Raw genomic sequence first — 18654 nt, forward strand, 5'->3', positions numbered from 1 at the left:
ACAGATATTTGGGACACTTTCCATTCAATTACAGAATCTTTTATTTCTTGGAAAGCTCCATATCAGTGTCCATGGAGATTGAACTGGAGTCAGAAGGAGCAACTCCCTTCCTTATAGCGGGCGAGGCTCCCTCTAATCATCCAGAGATTTATACTGCAAGTCCCAGACAATGACTTTTAGATTCATGCAAGTCACTGTCTCCTTAGTTAGTTGGCTCCTATTTTTCTGCTGTACGATGTTTTTATCTGATCTATTTTTTTGTTTAAGAGACTGACAGATCAGATCTAAGCACCGACAGTGTGCTAGGGTTGTTGTTTGGGGGAAAACAGTGAATTTTGCACAGAAATAAAAACTTTGCCTTCCTTTATGACCACAGAGAACTCTCTCATAGAGACGTACTATTCTTTGGAGTTTATTTCTAAATACTAGCTCACATGAAGCGCAGAAACTGGGAGTAAGGTAGATCTTCAGCAGTACTTGAAGAGCTAATCAACATACACAGTACCTTCAACAAAGGAAAACGTCTTGTATCTTAGGTGCACCAACATCCAGTTTGTTCCTCTGGCCGCACACTACTACCTGTATTACTGGATTTACAAAGCTGATGGGCATAGGATTTGTTTGAAATAATAACATAAATAACTGCTTCTAACCCAGTTCATTTTCTCTAAATATAGATTCGGGAGCAAAACCGATACGACCTAAAGACAGCAGGACCGCAGTCTCAGCTGCTCGCTGGGATTGTTGTGGATAAAAAGCCAAGTCCAGTGAGTAGGACGTAATTCGCTGTTTTACATGTATTTGGGTTATTTCGCTTTACTTTCTTTTAAACTTCACTTTGGGTCCTTTTCTTTCTAAACACTTTGTTAGAACTGATGATTTTAATGCGAAGTTTTGGATGTGTGGTATATTGTGGATGTGTCATCTGTTTGTTTTATCTCTGAGATTTAAATGTTAGTTTTGTGTGGAGATACGCATGGTAGGCAGGCCTATCTTCAATATAATGAAGATTTACTATTAATGGTCTCTTGGACCATTTTTACTGAAGAATGATGAACTTTGCAATGCATAGTCCCAAAAATAAACCTTCCATCATTCTGTGGAATTCACTGCTAAAGAAATCATTGAGGCCCAGAAATAAATGAGCTTAAAAAGTGGGATGGGACCATGCAGAAGGCAGCTGTCATGAGAAACAGGCTTCTATTGGGGAGGAAGGGAGCGAGGGTTTCTACTTTCTTGCCTGTCTGCACCGATCTTGTCTTGAAAAGAGTATACCTCTGATCAATACAGCTATCCCTAATAAGGTATCTAACAACATAATCGGGATTTTATAATTTCAAGTTTCTTGCCATCCATGGGTTACTGCATTGATTACCTTATTTTGGTTTCCAATATTTTTTTGAGAGTATACAGTGTTTACCTACGTATTTCAGGCAAAAATAATGTAAATGTCATCTCATCTCAGAAAAGCTCTTCCAGTTAGATTATGATTTATTAATTGTAAACTGGATTATGAGCATACTTTCCCACCAAAACTAAATCCTAGAATACTTGGTGTATTTGGAAAAAAAAAAAAGGGGGTGGGGGGTAGGGGGCCTGGAACATCATGCATTATGCTTGAATCTCTGTTGTTAAATTATTTTCACTTCCCTGAAGAATATCTTGGTCCCTGAGCTATAAGCTTTTGAGAGAGGTCTCTCCTTTGAAGCTATCATACTTCATACAAAAAAACAACCAAATGAAAAACCACACACAAAACAAACACCCCACCTCAAATAATATGATTGTGATGCTGTAAAAGAATGGTGAGTTGCAGCTCTGTAGTTGGTGTTCATTTCTACAAAAGTGTCTGTCCAATGGGGTAGTTTTAGTATGGATCTATCTGTCTGTCTGCAGGTCTGTTGTCACCAAATTATTAGCCATGTACATGCTGCTCGCTTCTCAAGCGTTCATTTTTGTGGTTTTCTCTTTTCCAGCCAATGCAATTTGAAGATGATGAGCATGCACCACCAGCACCACCCAACCCATTCAGCCATCTCACAGAAAAAGAACTGGAAGAGTACAAGAAAACAATTGAGCGCAAGCAGCAAGGGTTGGAAGGTCAGTGGTGCATGTTTGGTTTTGTTTTGTTTTATATTGAGGTTTACATTTTAATCATCAGTTCATTCTTAGTTTGAAATTCTACTGTAAAAATGTAACTACTTGCTTGATTGTTCCTTGAGGCAGTGGAATTATTTCTTAATTTTTCATTTTTATTTTGGTAAATGCTGAAATTAAAGCAATGGAGGATTTGCAGAGCAGTGGGGTTGAGGGGAAAAAAAAAATGCTTCAACATAGTGACCTTTTTTGTAGAAGTCATTGGGTTCTTAGAATAATAGAAGTTAGCTTGCAGAAGCCCGTGAAGGTCATCTAGTCCACCCTCCTCCTCCAAGTGAATTTCAAATTTGGGTCGCATTGCTTAGGGCCACATCCAGCTGAGCTTTGGATACCTGTAAGGATAACGATTGTGCAGCTAGTCTGTAACAAAACTTCGACAAAGGGCAGAAGGTTGAGTTATCTAAATGATAAGGGAATAGATGACTCTCTGAAAAGTGATTTTTGCCACTTAATTATGAAATATATGGTAAGGTAGAAAAAAGCTTTGTGATCTCCAGGGTCTTTTTTACGCATTCAGAGTTCACAGAAAAAAAGCTGCTGAGCCCTCACTGCGAACATGAAATACCCTTGATGATTCACGTTTGGTACAGCCCTGTCAATAGGTTCTGCATTTTCTGAGCCTCGAATTCCAGTGGTTTTGAGTTCACATTTGTGATTTATTATTTCCAGAAGTTTACTGAGGTGTTTGATCTTGGCTTCTTTAATTTTTTCCTTTATTCTCCCAAAGTGCAAGACTCATCTGCTTTCACTTTTTACATCTTTCCACCAGTACTACTGTTCTGTAGGGAATTACTAATTCTTTTTTTTTTTTTTTAACAATAGCAATTATGCACTTTTGTTCACTAAAACTGTGTAATAAAACAACTTTGCTATATACCGTGTTTAGGATATAGTGTAGTAGCTTACTGCAAGTCACACACTCTGTCTGCTGTTACAGCTAGATGAAACCATGGGCATGCTTCTGGAATGCAAGCCTCCCCACCCCTTTTTATGCTTTCTATTAAAGAACTAATATATAATGATTGTTAGCAGATGAAATCCATAATTCTACAGAGTTTAAACTGTGTACTGCAACTTCTTGGGGTTGTCAGCATGAACAGCACAATGCTAGCAGAGCTGTAAATCTTGTAACACTAGTACTGACATTCTTTATTTTTACTTTTGCATGGCTACTAATTAAAATCTTGTCCTGCAGATGCTGAACAGGAATTATTCTCAGATGACGGTTCATCTGTGTCACAAATTCAGTCACAAACTCAGTCCCCGCAAAATATCCCAGAAAAATTAGAAGGTATTCCACGCAGTTTCTCTGAAATACAAATGGCTCTGATAACCTGAGTCATCTGCTCTTTTGCTGGGTTCTTTACACTTGCAAGAAGTCAAATGAGGGGAAAAAAAGAGCTCTCTTTTTAACAGTCTGGGTGGGAGTCTATCCAGTAACCTGCTTTTCCTAATTTTTTTCAAATACATAATTCTCACAAATAGAAAATAACATGGGGAATATTGAACTTTAGACATTAACAAGGTGGAGGAAATAGATGGTATGTTTTGATTTTTACGGAAACTTTTAAGATTAGATTTTTGGCCTAAGGTTTTTCCAGAAAGCTCTAAGAACGAACTTAGGAACAGTAGTGCTCCAAAGATTTCTGTATGGAACTGCTGAAGTTTTGTGAAGCAGTCTCTGGAGTAAAGCGCAATTCTGAGTGTACTTGAGTAAATATGTGTATACTGTATGTGTAATATAATGTAGGCAGCTTGAGATGTATATGTACCTGGCAGAGATGAGGTTAGCATTTTCAGCCCAATAACCTTTAATTACGTTTTCAAAGTATTAGTCTGTTTACAACAATAGGCATGTGGATAAAGGAGAAAAGTCCCCATCTAAGCACTTTTAGGTTTCATTCTTTAGATCTCAATCCAGACTCACGTCTTTGTTTCAACTTTGGGGTAGTTTTTTTGTTTGTTTGTTTGCTTCTTTGCTTTCATGATAATGCACCTAAATAATTGCAAATTTTTCCATTCTCTTAGAAAATCATGAAGATTTCTATACCCAAAATGCCAACCTAATATCCGTGGAGCTACCCGTTGTGGTGGTGAACGGCAAGGAAGATGCACATGATGTGGAAGAAGACCTCACCAAGAGGGTCAGTCAGTTAACCACTAGTAGTACTGTGGAGAGCGTAGAGATTACCATTAAAAGCTCTGAAAAGATAGAAGAGGCCCTGTCCCCTGAAGGGTCACCTTCCAAATCCCCGTCAAAGAAGAAGAAGAAATTCCGGACCCCATCTTTCCTGAAAAAGAATAAAAAGAAGGAGAAAGTAGAAGCATAGATGCAGCTCTGTTGTGAGGGGATGTTGCACATTTTAAACGTTTAAATTGACCATTAACAGAGTAGTGTTAGGGGTGTGCAGTAACTGGACTTTTTAACCTAAACAAAAAGGAACTGGAAGAGGTTTTGCTTTAAACAAAACAAAAAACCACCACCACCAAAAAAAAGACTTTCGTGTTAATTACAATTAATTCATCTCTCACATAACTGAGTCCAAAATTGCTATGAGGGTTTGAAACATTCATTAGTTTTGTGTAGAACTACACTGTCAGGTGCTCAAATACCATCATAGCAAGATCAAATACCATCGCAGTATGCAGCAGCAAGTTCTGCTTGGAGTATTTTGCAGACCTTAACATTTTCAGTACAGTAAAGTCTTTAATAAAGTAACTTAGTGATCACGATTTTTTTTTTTAAAGAAAAAAACCTGCTGTCTCAATTGGTAACCAGATCCTGCATTTTTGTATTGTGATCTTATGACCATATATTTTATGTTTCTGTACCCCAGTTTGAGTGGGTGCATATTAACAGCACACCTTTCAATCTTTTTTTAAGATTAGATCATGTAGAAATATTATACACTGGCACATAATATTAGGGGAAGAACTGTGTAAGAGAAAGTTTATTTGGGATTATACAAAATGTCTAAGAATTCCATTCATCAATAACTTCTTTGCCAAATACTTCATTTTAGTGAATTATAATTTTTGAAGACTTCTTTTTTATTCTATCAGTTGGGGGGGAACCCTTATTTTTCAAGGAGGGGGGGGTTTTATACACTTGACATTGATAATTTAGTTTAAGTGGCAAAACAAAAAGAAGATTTTATATGTTCAAATGTTTCTATACCATTCAGTATAAAAGTATTATAGGCATGTGAACCAAGCATTTAATAGTAGAGTGTATTTAAGATTGCTTGGTTTAGAATATACTTAAGTATAATTCAGGAATCCAGGGAGTTAGAAATCAGAAGACGAAAACATACAAAATTGAACTGGATTCATGTTTAAAACTTAGTGTTGGGTTTTTTTTCCTCATGGTATTGCTAATGAATGAAGAAAAATAATCTCTTAACATAACCAAATGAAGGAAACAAAACTGTTAAAAGGGAAAGCGAAATAGTGAGAAAATAGGAGGAGACAAAGAAAGTAAAAGTTTGGTGATTATTTTTTTTAAATATATGATATGGATTGTGGGATATTTTTATTAAATCAGCAAAGTGACATTTCCATATTAGAAGTTTTAAATAATTTGTATGGATTCATGTGGAGTGTAACGCTTTTTTGTTGTTGTTGTTCCTTACTTTCATTTGAATTGTAAAAGGGTCTCGTGAGTCTGTGTTGTCCTTTGGACGAACCCAGAGCAAATCAGAGCCTAGTGCCATGGGTAAGGGTGGTACTGCCACTTACTCATTTTTACTGATATTGTCATTTTATTACTTTTACTGTATTGTAAATACAAACTAAGCATAGAAATTAACATAGGGTTTTCTTCACTGTGTCAAACTGTCTGTAAATCATTCATCGCAGTAGGACATACGTTGGAAAGATCCATGTGATTCCCAAATTGCCAGTTGAAATACTATACAATATATAATTGTTAAATATGGCTGGAGAGTGGTTTGGCATGCAAAAATGTTGATTATAGCATGTTCGGGGGCTGGTTAGCTTTGACCGTGTTAAGTGTGATAATGCGATGTTGGAATGGATCCTGGAAACAATTTTCTAGCTATCACTAAATACTGGAATCAGTGTTTTTAATCATAGTGGAAACTTTCAGTTGCTTACTTTTTTTTTTTATGTTCTACATTATTTGTGTTGTATTACAACATATGTAGAAACAGTAACCTGTGAACTACGCTTTTCATAACTTTTTTAAAAATATATCTAAATGAATGCAATGTGCATAAATATTTTTTAAAATGCAACCGTGAACTATTTGCACCTTTTGCTAATGCCTCTATTTACTTGCTTTGGCATAAAGAATGAGCCAGCCAACTCTTGTGTCCTGTGGAAAATATATAAATGTTATCTGAAATTGCTCATAGATGTAATGCTAATTAATGTTAAATCACAAATAAACAGTATTTTAAATAGATGCTTGTTGTATGGCAGCCTTTTGTTTATACAGGGCTTTCGCATCTCTTGCTTGTGAAAAGCTGACTTGGTTATGCACATTACTTCTGCAGAACTTACTCTGAAGATGGGTTTTCCTGGCTTTATTTTGAAAGGTATGCAAGAAGGTAGTCTGATCTTACTGGAGAACAGTTGTTTTTCTTGTCTTAGGTCCTGAAGATGAAAAAGGATGGGCCCATCGTAAAAAAAAAAAATGAAAGACACAGCATCATCAGGCAGGGATTTTGAACCCCGGTTGTGCTGGTGCTGCCGGCTTTGCTTCAGCTGTCTCTCTTTGCTCTGCATCACGGGGTTAAGCATGACAGCCTCTGCGTGGAGCTGGGTGGTGTGTGCTATGTAAGTACAGAGCAGGGAAGTAGCTTCTGGAAATGACCGCTTCTTTCATTTTCTTGATGAAAACAAAGTATTTTGTGGGAAATGTTTTTGTTCAAAGCTGTTTGAAGACATTTGTATCTTGCCCTGCCAGCATATGGCATATATACATATATATGTTTGAGGCAGCAGAAGTTGAAGCATTACATTTTTATCTATCAACTTTGTGATATGTCTTTAAGGACTTTTTGACAAATGTTAGTTTCCGTTCCGAAAAAGTTTTCAACCTTTTGTTTGTTTACAAGAAAGTCAAAATTTAGTCCTCCAAGTCCAGTGACAGTTTCATGAACCCAGTCTTCCCGTGTGGGGGGGATACTTTTGGTTCAGCATTTTAAATAAATCTAATCCAGGATTCAAGTAATTTCTTACTATTGTTTGTCTCCAGGAGTGCCTGCAGCCTGCTTATAGAATAATAGGAAAATAGTAGGAAATAATAATTGCTGTTAGGATGCTTCACCCAAGGAAGTCAGAGCGCTATGGAGAAGAAACATGCTGTGGGGAATTCCATGCAAGCCACCATCTAAGAACCTTGTGAAGGAAAACAAAGGAATTGTAAGTTGTGCCTCTTTGTACCCTTTTGTTGATAAGAAGACCTGTATTGTAGTCAGGTGATTGCTTGCGGACTTTTTACAGACTCACCTGTTCTGGAGCTACGTTATGTGGCAAAACAGATTTTGTCTGATTTGCTGCAAAAGTTGTAAGACGTTATTTACTTTAGATCAGGCTTTAGCTGCTGCAAGAAGACAGGATAAGTCATGGCTAAGGCTGCTGCCAGCCCATTTTGACCAGTATTTTCCTACCTTTCTAGCTGAGTAGCCGTGCAGTGTTGAGCGCACAGCATACATTGGAAATTACTCATTGGAAAGCAGTAATTAAAAGCCACGTGGCAATCACATGAGGGCATTCAGAGCGCCGACAGCCGGGCCAGGGGCGTTGCATGTGCACAGCGCTGGAAGGCTGGATGCACGCTCCTGGCGGGGCTCTCGTGGAGCCTGTGTAAGCTCCTGCTTCTACAGATCAGCCAAATTTTGCACAGGCTTTTAAGGGAATAGTAAAAAGCACATCACTAATGTAAAGGTTGCTCAGTCCTTTGCCAGAACTTCCACTATCTGTTGCAAAGCCAACAGCAGTGGAAGTTTCTAAAAGGAAAATTTCTCCACCTGACGTTCTGGCAACTTGTATTTTTCTACAGGTTTGTTCTGTGGAAGTGTTTGATTACATTAGCTTTGAATTGTGTGTGCAGACAGTGCCTGCGAACACAGCCAGGCAGTTTTCACTTGGAACAGCGCTCAGCATGGAAAGCTTCAGTCAGTGATGAGAAGTGGAGGGCAAATGTGGCCACAGCTTGTGTTTCCCCTCTGTGCAGCCTAGGCCTGGTAGATCGACACGTGCAGAGATACTTCATCCTCTAAACACGTTACAGTGATGGGGGCTCTCGGGGGCCATTATGCTGAGGATGGGGAGTGAAAACATTTCCTTGGATGAGTTCTCAAAGTCCCTTTGCAATTAATCACTCCTTTTGTCTTTCTGCATCTGCAGGAGCAATGTGTATTCAAGGGTTCACACTGAAATTTTGGTCGAGTCCCAAAGTCAAACACAGCCTCCGAAAGCTGAACGTTCAGGTGGCCGTTAGGTGGCATCAGATTTTCACGTTTGCTGCATTTTGTTCCCTGCCGTTGGAAAGCTGTTAACAAAAGAGCTTTCAAAGAAAGTATTTTGGTGGAGATTTGGTGGGCATTATTCCAGTTCCAGCGCAGCGAGATGAAAGCAGACATCTGGCTGCTGGACTCATTTTCTTTATTGATTCATTTCAAAATCCAGAAATGGAAGGGGGTTTATCTGGGAGGCAAGACATCCACTTAGCGCAGTGCTTCGGCGACCAACAAAGGACGTAATACATTTTTGCACTTGGAAGCTTACTGCACTATTCTAAAGAATATCCTGACATCGAATGTGTCCTCTTGCAACCTCACCCACAGGCCAGGGGGCTCTCAGTGTTTCTGGATGGCTGGGATAGAAGAGCCCTGTGGAAAGCGTGCGGCGGGACGTGGCTGGGAGCCTGCAGAGTTCTGGGTGCCTTGGAGCTGGGGCAGAGCTTTGCTGACCTCCCTCTCAGCCGTGGGTTTAGCCATGGACGAGCAAATGGAGAACCAGATGTCAGGGGATTTGTAAGGCAAATTGCATCATGGCAGCTGTGTATCTAGGAAGGGCTACAGTGAAGGAAGATATTTAAAAGTATCAGAAAAATGTGCTGCTTTTGAAGTTCAGCTGCAACAGTTTTGAGGGTTGCACTAAATTCTCATGGCTCTTCATAACAGAAAGGCATGCTTTGCCACTGACTTAACCCGTTTGTGTCTCCTTGCTCTTTGGCAAATAAAACCTGCCAAAGTCACGGTTTAGGTTTTTGTATTTTCTGTGCATCTTAGTCTCTGAGCTGTAAATCCTCAGAGGCTGAGGGCAAGGTGTTGGGAAGCATCACTGTGTGCTCACCCTGTTTTTAGGCTATTCTCTAAGCATCTCCCTTGCATCTTTGAGAAGCAGGATACTGGGTAAGTTGGACCTTTGTGCTGATTTGTTACAGTTACGCATCTGTGTTAGCCAAACTTGAGAAGGGAAAGACTTAGCTGTTAATGCTGATATTAACTGTTGTACAGGGAAAAACAGACTGGGGGTATGAGCAGATAACAGACAGTGGTCAAAGAGACAGACACCCTGGGTTGTCTCAATGAGAGAAGAAAAGCATGTTTGGCTTTAAAAAAAGAAAAAGTCTAAGGTGTTGTCAGATGTTTCATACTTGGGATCCGCTTGTAAAAGAAGTCACACAAAGCAGAAATAGTGGCTACAAGTGTTTTCCACATGTGTTCAGCAGAACTTCCTTTCCAGACTGTCTTGCCTGACTTCTCCAGTTTCTCCTTCCTGTCCCCGGTCCACGTTTGCACTGGATCAAACTCAGGGAGAGAAAACCAAAGGCTCAAGCCCATATGTGACAGATGCAGACTCTTTTCCCTTTAGGCTCTTGTGCTTAGGTGTGATATTAGTCCATCTGTATCATGCAGATGTATGGGATGCCTGAATCACTGAGACTACAACCTCCTCATCAGGCACAGCACTGACCCATCTCCTCCCAGAGGTCCAAACATTGCCTAAAATTGGGTGCTTAACAGCCAGATTTTTCTCCAGAGGCTGGGCACGCTTGCAGATGCCAGGGAGAGCTGTGGAAGAGCAAGCTGCTGGTCCAGCCCTCCAGTGTGAGGCATCAGAAGCCACGTAATCCTTTTCTGGGGTTGCCCTGGGGGGGGGCTGAGCCCCTGCTGCCAGGCTGCAAGGGGAAGGAGCAGCCTGCGATGCCTGGGGATGCTCCTGGTCCCCTGCCAGCGGCTGTGCGGTGTGTGTCAGGGCGGCTGGTGGGGACTCACCTCTTTCCCTCTGTCATCATAACAGCTGAGCAACAGAGGCTCTGCAAACTTTAAAGTTTCACTAAACTCACGTAAACTTACTGAAATCTTACCTAAATACATGAAACCAGGCTGTAGCACTGCTGTGCGGTCAGCTGCCACGGGAGCTGTAACCATCACCAGGGCTTTTGGGGGACACCTCAGGGCTCTGCAGGACCAGGCTTCCTGCTGAGGGGCCCAGGACAGCTCCTGCATCCCTCCCTCACACCTCAGAGAGGCTCCAAGGACCGAGGCCTAGGCAGAAGTTTACCGAATTGCATCTTCTCTGGATGCCAAAAGTAATCTCCAGAGGGCGGGGAGAACGCGCTGCAGTGCCTGAAGTCAGCAGCCTGTGTGCTTTGCCCATTTCATCTCAGCCACCCCCAGCACCAATTCCTCTTCAGGCAGATGGACAAGACGGAGAAGCTGGCTGTTTGGGAAGTAACCCCCTCCCCAGACAGCAGCCACCAGCTTGTTCCAGCGCCTTTGAACACCCTCGCCTCTCTAGCAGGCAGCACCAGAGTGTTTTGGAGTTCAGCACTGACTGTTCCTGTCAGGCCAGACACCTCTAACACCAATGCCTGTAATTATATATGTTGTATGTGTTTGTGTGTGTATACGCATGCTAATTACACCTGCATATAATTAATATATGCAGAGGCATTAAATTATTTGCCCTGTGTGGTTCTGGGTGCATAGGCCGGGGAGCAGCGGGAGCAGAGCCGGCCCCCTAAGCCCCGTCCCTAAACTCACCTGGGTCTAACTGAGGCCTTTGCTACTGCTGTTTTACTGAATGTGGAGGAAAAAACATTAATTGGAGAAATCTGTATTGCACAAAATAGTTGAACTGGCATCTCTGAAGGCGAGCAGGGCGCTGTGCTGCCTTGCTGTCTGGATGGACGGTGCTGAAGCTGCCCTGAACCGCCAGCGGCCTAGGCCCAGGGCTGGGAGGGCGGTGGGAACAGAGCCTCACACAGTCCTGTCTCCATGGGTAGATAAGTGAGGTGGCTATGTGTGGTGTTAAGACCACAAAATGACACTGTGTTGATAAAAACTTGTGATGTTGAGCACCTTTAATGTCCTGCATCTCTTTCCCAACGCCCCCATGGGCCACAGCAGCTGCACTGCCTGCCGCAGCTCCCCAGTGACCAAGGCACGCAAGTGTCTGGAAAACTTAAATTAAATGGGGGTCGTTCCCAAGAGGAGGAGAAAAAAGGAGAAGGAAGGCTACTCTCTTGCTGTGTTTTCAGTCTGTATGAGCTGCCATGCCAGTCTCCTTAACCTCGAGTGCTGCACAAATTCATTCAGCTGCAGTTGTCCCAGGGAACACCTAGTGTGGGGAATAAAAACGGGAGGGTGTGTTTGTGAGGGTGGAGGTGGATGCACATGCATGCAAATGTATCTATGCGTGCGTGGAAGCTCCTACAGTTCTCAGCAAAAACAACTTTGCATTTCCATTTCAATTTTCCAGGATTGCTATCTCCCTCAGCCATCTCTCCTGGGGAAAATAATGTGTGTGCATGTGTTGTATGTTAAAAAAAAAATAAAAATAATAAAAATAAAAAATGAAAAAAAAATAAAGCAGGTAGATGATTTCCCTGGTTACATGTGTTTAATTTTTACACGTGTATGTAACATTGCCCTGGGAGCTGCTGCTGTGCAGGCTGTGTGCTCGGGGCTCGCTCTGCGAGGCCACCCACGCACCCACCCCACGAGGCACAGACCAGCCGGGGCAGCGGCTCTGCTGGGCGCCCCGCCGTGCCGATCATGCACCCAAAGCCAAGCCAGCACTGCTCTGTGGGTGCCCAAACCCTGCCAGCAAGCCGCTGCCAGGGCAGGACCTTGTTATCGTGTGGTTTGCTGTGCTGTACGTGCATACGGCAGTGTGCAATGTGGCAATGAAGCAGATGATTTCATCTTGTGTGGCCTTGTAGCAGTGGGACGAGGATGCCGAGTGGTCTGGGGGTGGGAGACTATTGGTTCCCCAATAATTTTAGTGGTGATGCTGCTTCTCTGAGAGTTTTAAAGTTCGCTGTGTTCTGGGTGTTTGCAGTCCTTTACAAGTGATGCTGACTAATAGCTTCATTTGTATAAATATTTAAGGAGCACTAAAATCCACCCGAGTATCTGTGTAACTGTCTTTGTATCGATACTGGGTATCGCCCTTTTCTGTATTTTTTTACAATACACAGATGCATTATGCACAGCCTTGCCCTGAGCCAGGACAAGGAAGTTCATGGTTTGCTTCTTCAGCACTGGCATTGCAAGGGCAGGCTAACTGCTACCTCTCTCGCCCCTTGGCCTTGCAGCAGCTGGGCAGATCTCTGCCCGGCTGCAGCACAGCTGCAAGAGGAAGGGCAGGTCCAGCTCCTGGCACAGGAATGCCCCACGACCATGCTAGAGGCCTCAGAGCATCACGGTGCAATGGAACCAAGACCAGAAGTTGGGGCTGGGGGTTGAAAATTTCCCATTTTTGTTCCTTTTTTGTCTGTTTCTGCCAAAGCCCAGGTTCTGAGAAACACTGCGAGTTCACGTGGGCGTTGGGGCAGTCCTCCTGGCTCCTGCGTCAGAGACCCTCTGGGCTTTTTGCCTCCTGTGGGGTGGTTCCCAAGCAGAAACCAAGTTACCATTTCCTGTATGTGTACCCACACACCTAAGGTTAAAAAATAGGAAAAAAAATAAATATTAAAATATCTTTCAGTTCTTTACACCTCAAAATCAGGAAAACAAAAGCTAAAATAGACATCTCTCAAGCCCAAGAGAAGGGAACTGCTGAACTATAAAAAACCATGGCCCTGAGCTGGCATACACCAGCACAGCCCAGGTGTCTTTGGGGGTATTTCTGGGTTCACCCCAGCTGGAAGCTGCTCGTGTATGTGGGCATCTCCTTTTATTTGGTATTTTCCTTCTGTGTCCTGAAGGCCGAGACATCTCCTCACGTCCCGCCCATGTCTGGAGCCACTAGCTCTAAAGGAGACCAGATCCAGATAGCAAAGTTTCCCTGCTCCGCTGCCTTTTCATGCAAGCTGCATTTATCTGTATTGTTTGACCAGCAATGGCAAATTACACCCTGTGCAGTGTGTCGTTAGGGAGAGGCAATTAAATACCAACCAAACGAGTATTGCAGCCAACGTGACCGGGGAGAAACAGCTGTAATCTGCATGGCAGCTGGGAAACACGGGGAAAATAGGAACCTTTCCACGCCAGCCTTGGCCCCAGGCTTGGCTGTGCTCACCTGCCCAGGAGAGCATGGAGACGATGCAAAAAAGGTTAAGGTTTAATAAACCATTCTCACTGTTTTTTGGTTTTTGTTTGTTTGTTTTTTTTTTCTTTGCAACAAGCCATTTTTCACTTCCACAGAGTGGGTACAATGATGAGCCATGAGGAAGGTGCGGTGCCCATCCTCTGGTACAGAAGGTGGGAAGAGGAAGGGGAAGGGCAAGCAGCAGGGAAATAACAGAGAGGAAGAAAAGAAATTAAAGTGCAGGAGTGTTGGTACAGGAACAACTGGGTATCAGCTGGTTGTGACCACTGGGAGCCTGGGACATGTGGGGAGGGGGTTACGTGGCGTGGCTGCCCAGAACAGCAGGAATTGGGCTGGGTGACCAGCAGATCCCCTCCACTTCCACCCTCCCCGTATGACTAAGTAGCAGCAGCGGGGCCTGTCCATTTGTATGTGAATGTCACGATGCCAAGCAACTGAAGATGAGCAGAACTGCATCCTTAAGTTGCTGCTGAATCCCCTGGGGCAGCCCCTGTCCTTCGCCCCGCAGGCGTGGGAAGGGCTGTTAGTAGGCTGGGTGAAAATAGAGAGAGATCGCAGCTCCCGCCTGTGTAAGGGCAGCAGGCAAGAACTTGAGGCAGAGTTTGAGGTGGCTCTCAGAGGAGATCATGGAGATGCTTTAGAGCCACTCAAGGACAAAACTGGCAGAGAAGAGCTGCCCGTACACGCCGGGGCTCCTGCCAGCACACCGCACCGCACCGCAGGGACACCCCTTTGCATTACTTTGCCGCCTGCGAGCCACCCGCTGTCACGTCAGGAAGACGGGGGTGATTTTTCTCCATTCTCCAGAAAGCCTGGGAATGAGTCATGATGGAGAATGAATTACCTGTCACGTCTTGAAAAGGAGCTTGCTCCCACAATGGCTTGAGGTCAGCGTGGTGGCAAGGGAGGAAAGCTGGCAGATCGGGGAGGGAGAGCAAACTTGTTTAAGTTTGGGGAGCAGCTGGGGGAGTGAAACGCCGGTGTTACAATGGCTTCGTGACAAAGGACTCCATCGGGTGGAGCTGCTCCCATGCATCCCCTCCCTTTGGCTCCAGCCACCTGTGCCCCAGCCTCTGGCGGTGCCCCTAAGTCACATCCCATCCCGTTTCCATCTGATGTCTCCTGGGCACCAGGGCAAACAGGCAGCAAGGGCAGGTGGCAGGCAAGAACCTGCCGGGACAGCCCGCAGCCAGTTCTGGTGACACTGCCCCTCACCACGGGCTGGTCTGCTCAGGAGCAGGGTACTCACACTTCGTTAAGGTGCTGCCTGCAAAACTTCCTGGATCGGTCAGCAAAGGTCTTGCCTACAAGCCTGAGACAAATCAGACAGGTAGCATGCAGGAAACGAAAACAGCAAGATTCCTCCCCTTCTGCTTTCATCTTCCAAATGAAGACTGGTGTCTGATTTGTGCTTTGAAAAAGTGGGGAAAAATAGCCTGACTGGAAGACGGAGAGATCCTTTGTCGTTAAACATCTCCTCAAGCCTCTTCTTGCCTCTGGCCTTCCCCCTTTCTCTGTGAACAAGGGAAATATTTGATCAGTAATGCTGGTTTCTTCCCCATAAATAAATCATCCAAGGAAGGAGTGTCAAGGGGAAAGAAGGAGTGCTGGGGAGCGCCTAAGAGCTGGATGAGTCCCAGGCATCCTGAGAAGTGCTGGTGCTTCAGTGGACCACTGCACTGGCTCTGGAGCTGCTTTAAAATTTATGGGCTAGGAAGCAGGAAAAAAAAAAAATGAAATCCAGGATTTCACCGATCTCTGTGCATTGCCCCATGCTGGCCAAATTCTGTACCCTGGTGAAATCACACCTGGGCACCCAGCTGAGGAACCACCCTCCACCTGCACTCACTTTTGGGCTGGGGCCACTTGGGTGCCCACAAGCAGTGATGCCGATAACCTTTACGTGCAAGGGCAGGTTATTTGGCAAAACAGGTTGCAAATGAAAAAAATGGATTTGGAAGTGAAAAGACTGGAATTGGAGTGGGAAACAAAGTGCTAAAAAAGAAAATGTTGTTCTTCACCACCGTGGTTCTTAGCACAGATCGGGGCTTCCTGCTGCCTTGCCCTGGTGAGGCGGTGGTGCGGGGAGTCCCCGCGTCCAGTCGTGAGATCGAGCCATTAGCGGTCACTCCAGATCCGCCAGAAATCTGCTTTGCCTCCAGCTGCTCCAGTCCAGCCGTAGTCTGTGACCACACACACTGTGGTAACACCACCACCAAACAAAAAAAAAAAAGAAAAAGAAAAAGAAAGAGAGAGATGCGCTAGCCCTCCAAGCCATTTTTTTTCCACTCTCTTGGTACCGCTATCGAGCAGTGAGAAATGTCTGCCCTTGACAGATGGGCAGTGCAATTATCACTTGGAAAACAGGTTCGTCCTTCCAAAAGGGCAGCAGCAGACTGCAGGTGAAGTTTTGTAAAAGGATTACGATGGCGTTAGCCATAAAGGAGAGAGAACAGGTGCGTCCAGGAGCCCTTGCAGACCGAAACCCAGAGCCGTTCTGGCCCCCAACCCTTCCACTGCCTCCACGTCCCATGCAGTCTGTCCGAGGGGTGATTTACAGCCTCCTCCACCTGGGGAGGGCTCGGGCAAGGAGTCCTCACATGCTGCAGCCTCGCTCGGCAGGCATAGCCACGATGGGGACAGGAGGAAGGGGGAGATGCTTTGCCTATGGCGTGGGCAGCTGGGCTGTGCCAGCACCTCGTCCCGGCTCGCCACAGCTCCCCTGAGCAGATCCGCGGCTGCGCTGCCAGCCCCTCTGCTTCTGCCCGACAAAGCAGCTCCACCACTGCCCTGCGGAGAGAAGCCTCACACGAAATCCTCGGGGTTAGCTCAAAGGTTAAACAACGTAAACAAGAAGGCAAATGAAGAGAGCCCGGCCCAGCTGGCTGCATTTCAGCTAACGTGGATGGGGGTGCCGGGCTGCGGTCGCTGGGTGTGTGGAGCCAGGGATATTGCAAAACCTCCTCGTTCACCGCTCTGGTTTTTGTCCCGTCCTTCCCTTTCACAGTGGGAGCAGAGAGGGGAACTATGCTGGCAGGGGAAATTTCCATGGAAATGCCCCTGCGTGTAACCCAGCCCATATCCCCTGGAAACCCCATTTCTCCTGGGTCTATTCCCTTGGAAACCTGGCACCTGGCCTCTCCTCAGGCCCTCCCTGTGGCAGTGCTGCCGTCTCCCTGCCCCACTCCCCAGGGAACATTGCAGCCGCAGGCAGGACAGTCAGGGCCGTGTCCATACAGACAGCACGGTACGAGGACTGTCCCCGTGCCGGGTGTCCAAGTCCCACCAAGGACCCATCTGCACAGGCCTGTATCCACGTGGGAGCTGTGGTTTGGGGCTGCTACAGGTGCGAGCAGCAGAGCATGAGGACAGCCAGGCCAATTCGCATCCTGCTGCTGTTGATGGCTGAGAACCCAAAGAAATTTAGAAGAAACAGAACACGGAGGGGCTGGGGCAGTGCCCCCGGGCAGGGCACTGGGGCTGTCACTGGGGCTCAGAGCTGCACAGACCCACCCTGTTTCGGGGGGGCACCCCCCGGCCTGGCCAGATGCACAGGAGCTGCTTGAACAATTCCAGCACAAAGCTGTTCTGAGAGAATTACAACTCTGACTGCTTTTCTCTGTGCATGTAACTTAATAATAATTTTGGAGCTAAGCTGATAGGGAAGCGTATCAAAATGATGATTGTTCTGGCTTCAGACCTGGCGTTGTCACATGGCAAACAGCAGGACGCTGCTCAGCCCTGATCCGAACGGGGCGTTACGAGATCCCCGAAGGGCTGTGTACGGGTGTACATGGAGGACCAAGAGATGCGGAAGGTAACTGAGGATGCAGACATCAGGCGTGTGACCTGAAACCATGTCTCACCTCAGCTACTTAGCGGAGTGAATAAAGTGAAGTACATCCGGAGCCCTTGGCCAGCCTGCCTGTATCTCCGGCACAGCCCTGGCTCCCATGCCCACCCTGCCCGTCTCGGCTCCTTGTCTTCCAGCAGAAATCCCGCCCTGCCTCTCATGGACGTGCCGCTGCCTGCGGTGCCGAGCAGCGTGTCCCATCCCGCTGCGCTCCTGGCACAGCCGGCTCTGCCCCGTACCTCTCCTCCTCTCCAGGCACCCCGAAACGTGGCTGGCTCTCAGTGCCGGCATCCCCAGCACCCAGCCGTCGTGTTTCGGGTGGCGCTGGGGGCACTCAGCCAGCTGCGGTGACGGGATGAATCGTGTGACCGAAATCCCCGCTCAGACAAGGTGCCGTCACCTCAAGCAGCCGGGCAGGACCGAGGTGGGCGCATGGCGCTGCTGGCATGTGGTCACACAGCCCGGCCCAGCCCTGGCACATGCCCCACGAGGCACGTGTGACGGCCGAAATGCTGCAGCTGTGCTTCCCGAAAGCAGCCCAGCACTGGGGAGCCTGAGGGACTTCGCTGCACACACTGCTCTCTGGGCTTAGTCCTCTCCTGGTGACTCAGGTCCCCGTGACACCGCAGGTGCCAATTATCGCTCCCTACATGGCTGGACGTGGTGTCGGGGGGCACCAGGGCCATGCTTGCAGCCGGGGATCCCCTGATGTCGGGGGGGCAGCTTGCGGCCGGGGATCCCCTCAAAACCTGCGGGGACACCGCTCAAAAACCTCAGTTGACTTGGTGTCAACACCTTTGAGGGGTGAAGCCGGGGCTGTGCTTGGGGACCCGGGGTGGCCCTAAGAGCTTGGCGTGCCAGCGACAGGCATCCATGAGGGGGGGCACACAGCAGCGGGAACACGCGTGGGGCGACACGGGGCGACACGGGGCGGCGGCAACACCTTCCAACCCCGCCGCCTCAGCTCCCCGCGGGCGGGGCCGGGCCGGGCCGCCCCGTCAGGGAGCGGGGAAGGGGCGGGCCGGCGGCGGCGGCCCCGGGGCCCGAAGCAGCGCCACAGCGGCAGCGCTAGGACCGCGGCGGCGCCGGGCCCCGCCGCACAGGGCCCC

General features: G+C 46.5%; 1 protein-coding gene across 6 annotated transcripts in view; it reads left to right on the top strand.

Annotated features, from left to right (window-relative positions):
- Positions 1–6583, top strand: part of ADD3 (adducin 3) — a 98518-nt gene extending 91935 nt beyond the window's left edge. For 5 of the 6 annotated variants that reach the window (XM_035329493.1, XM_035329490.1, XM_035329494.1 and 2 more), the window contains 4 exons: positions 678–767; positions 1977–2100; positions 3353–3448; positions 4186–6583. In XM_035329493.1, the coding sequence (XP_035185384.1) occupies positions 678–767; positions 1977–2100; positions 3353–3448; positions 4186–4487 (612 nt within the window). In that variant the 3' untranslated portion in view covers positions 4488–6583. The remainder of the gene's footprint in view (positions 1–677; positions 768–1976; positions 2101–3352; positions 3449–4185) is intronic. The other variant, XM_035329495.1, reaches the window with a different exon arrangement.
- The last annotated feature ends 12071 nt before the right edge of the window (positions 6584–18654 follow it).

Source organism: Oxyura jamaicensis, chromosome 6 (genome assembly GCF_011077185.1).
Source record: "Oxyura jamaicensis isolate SHBP4307 breed ruddy duck chromosome 6, BPBGC_Ojam_1.0, whole genome shotgun sequence".
Taxonomy (NCBI): domain Eukaryota; kingdom Metazoa; phylum Chordata; class Aves; order Anseriformes; family Anatidae; genus Oxyura; species Oxyura jamaicensis.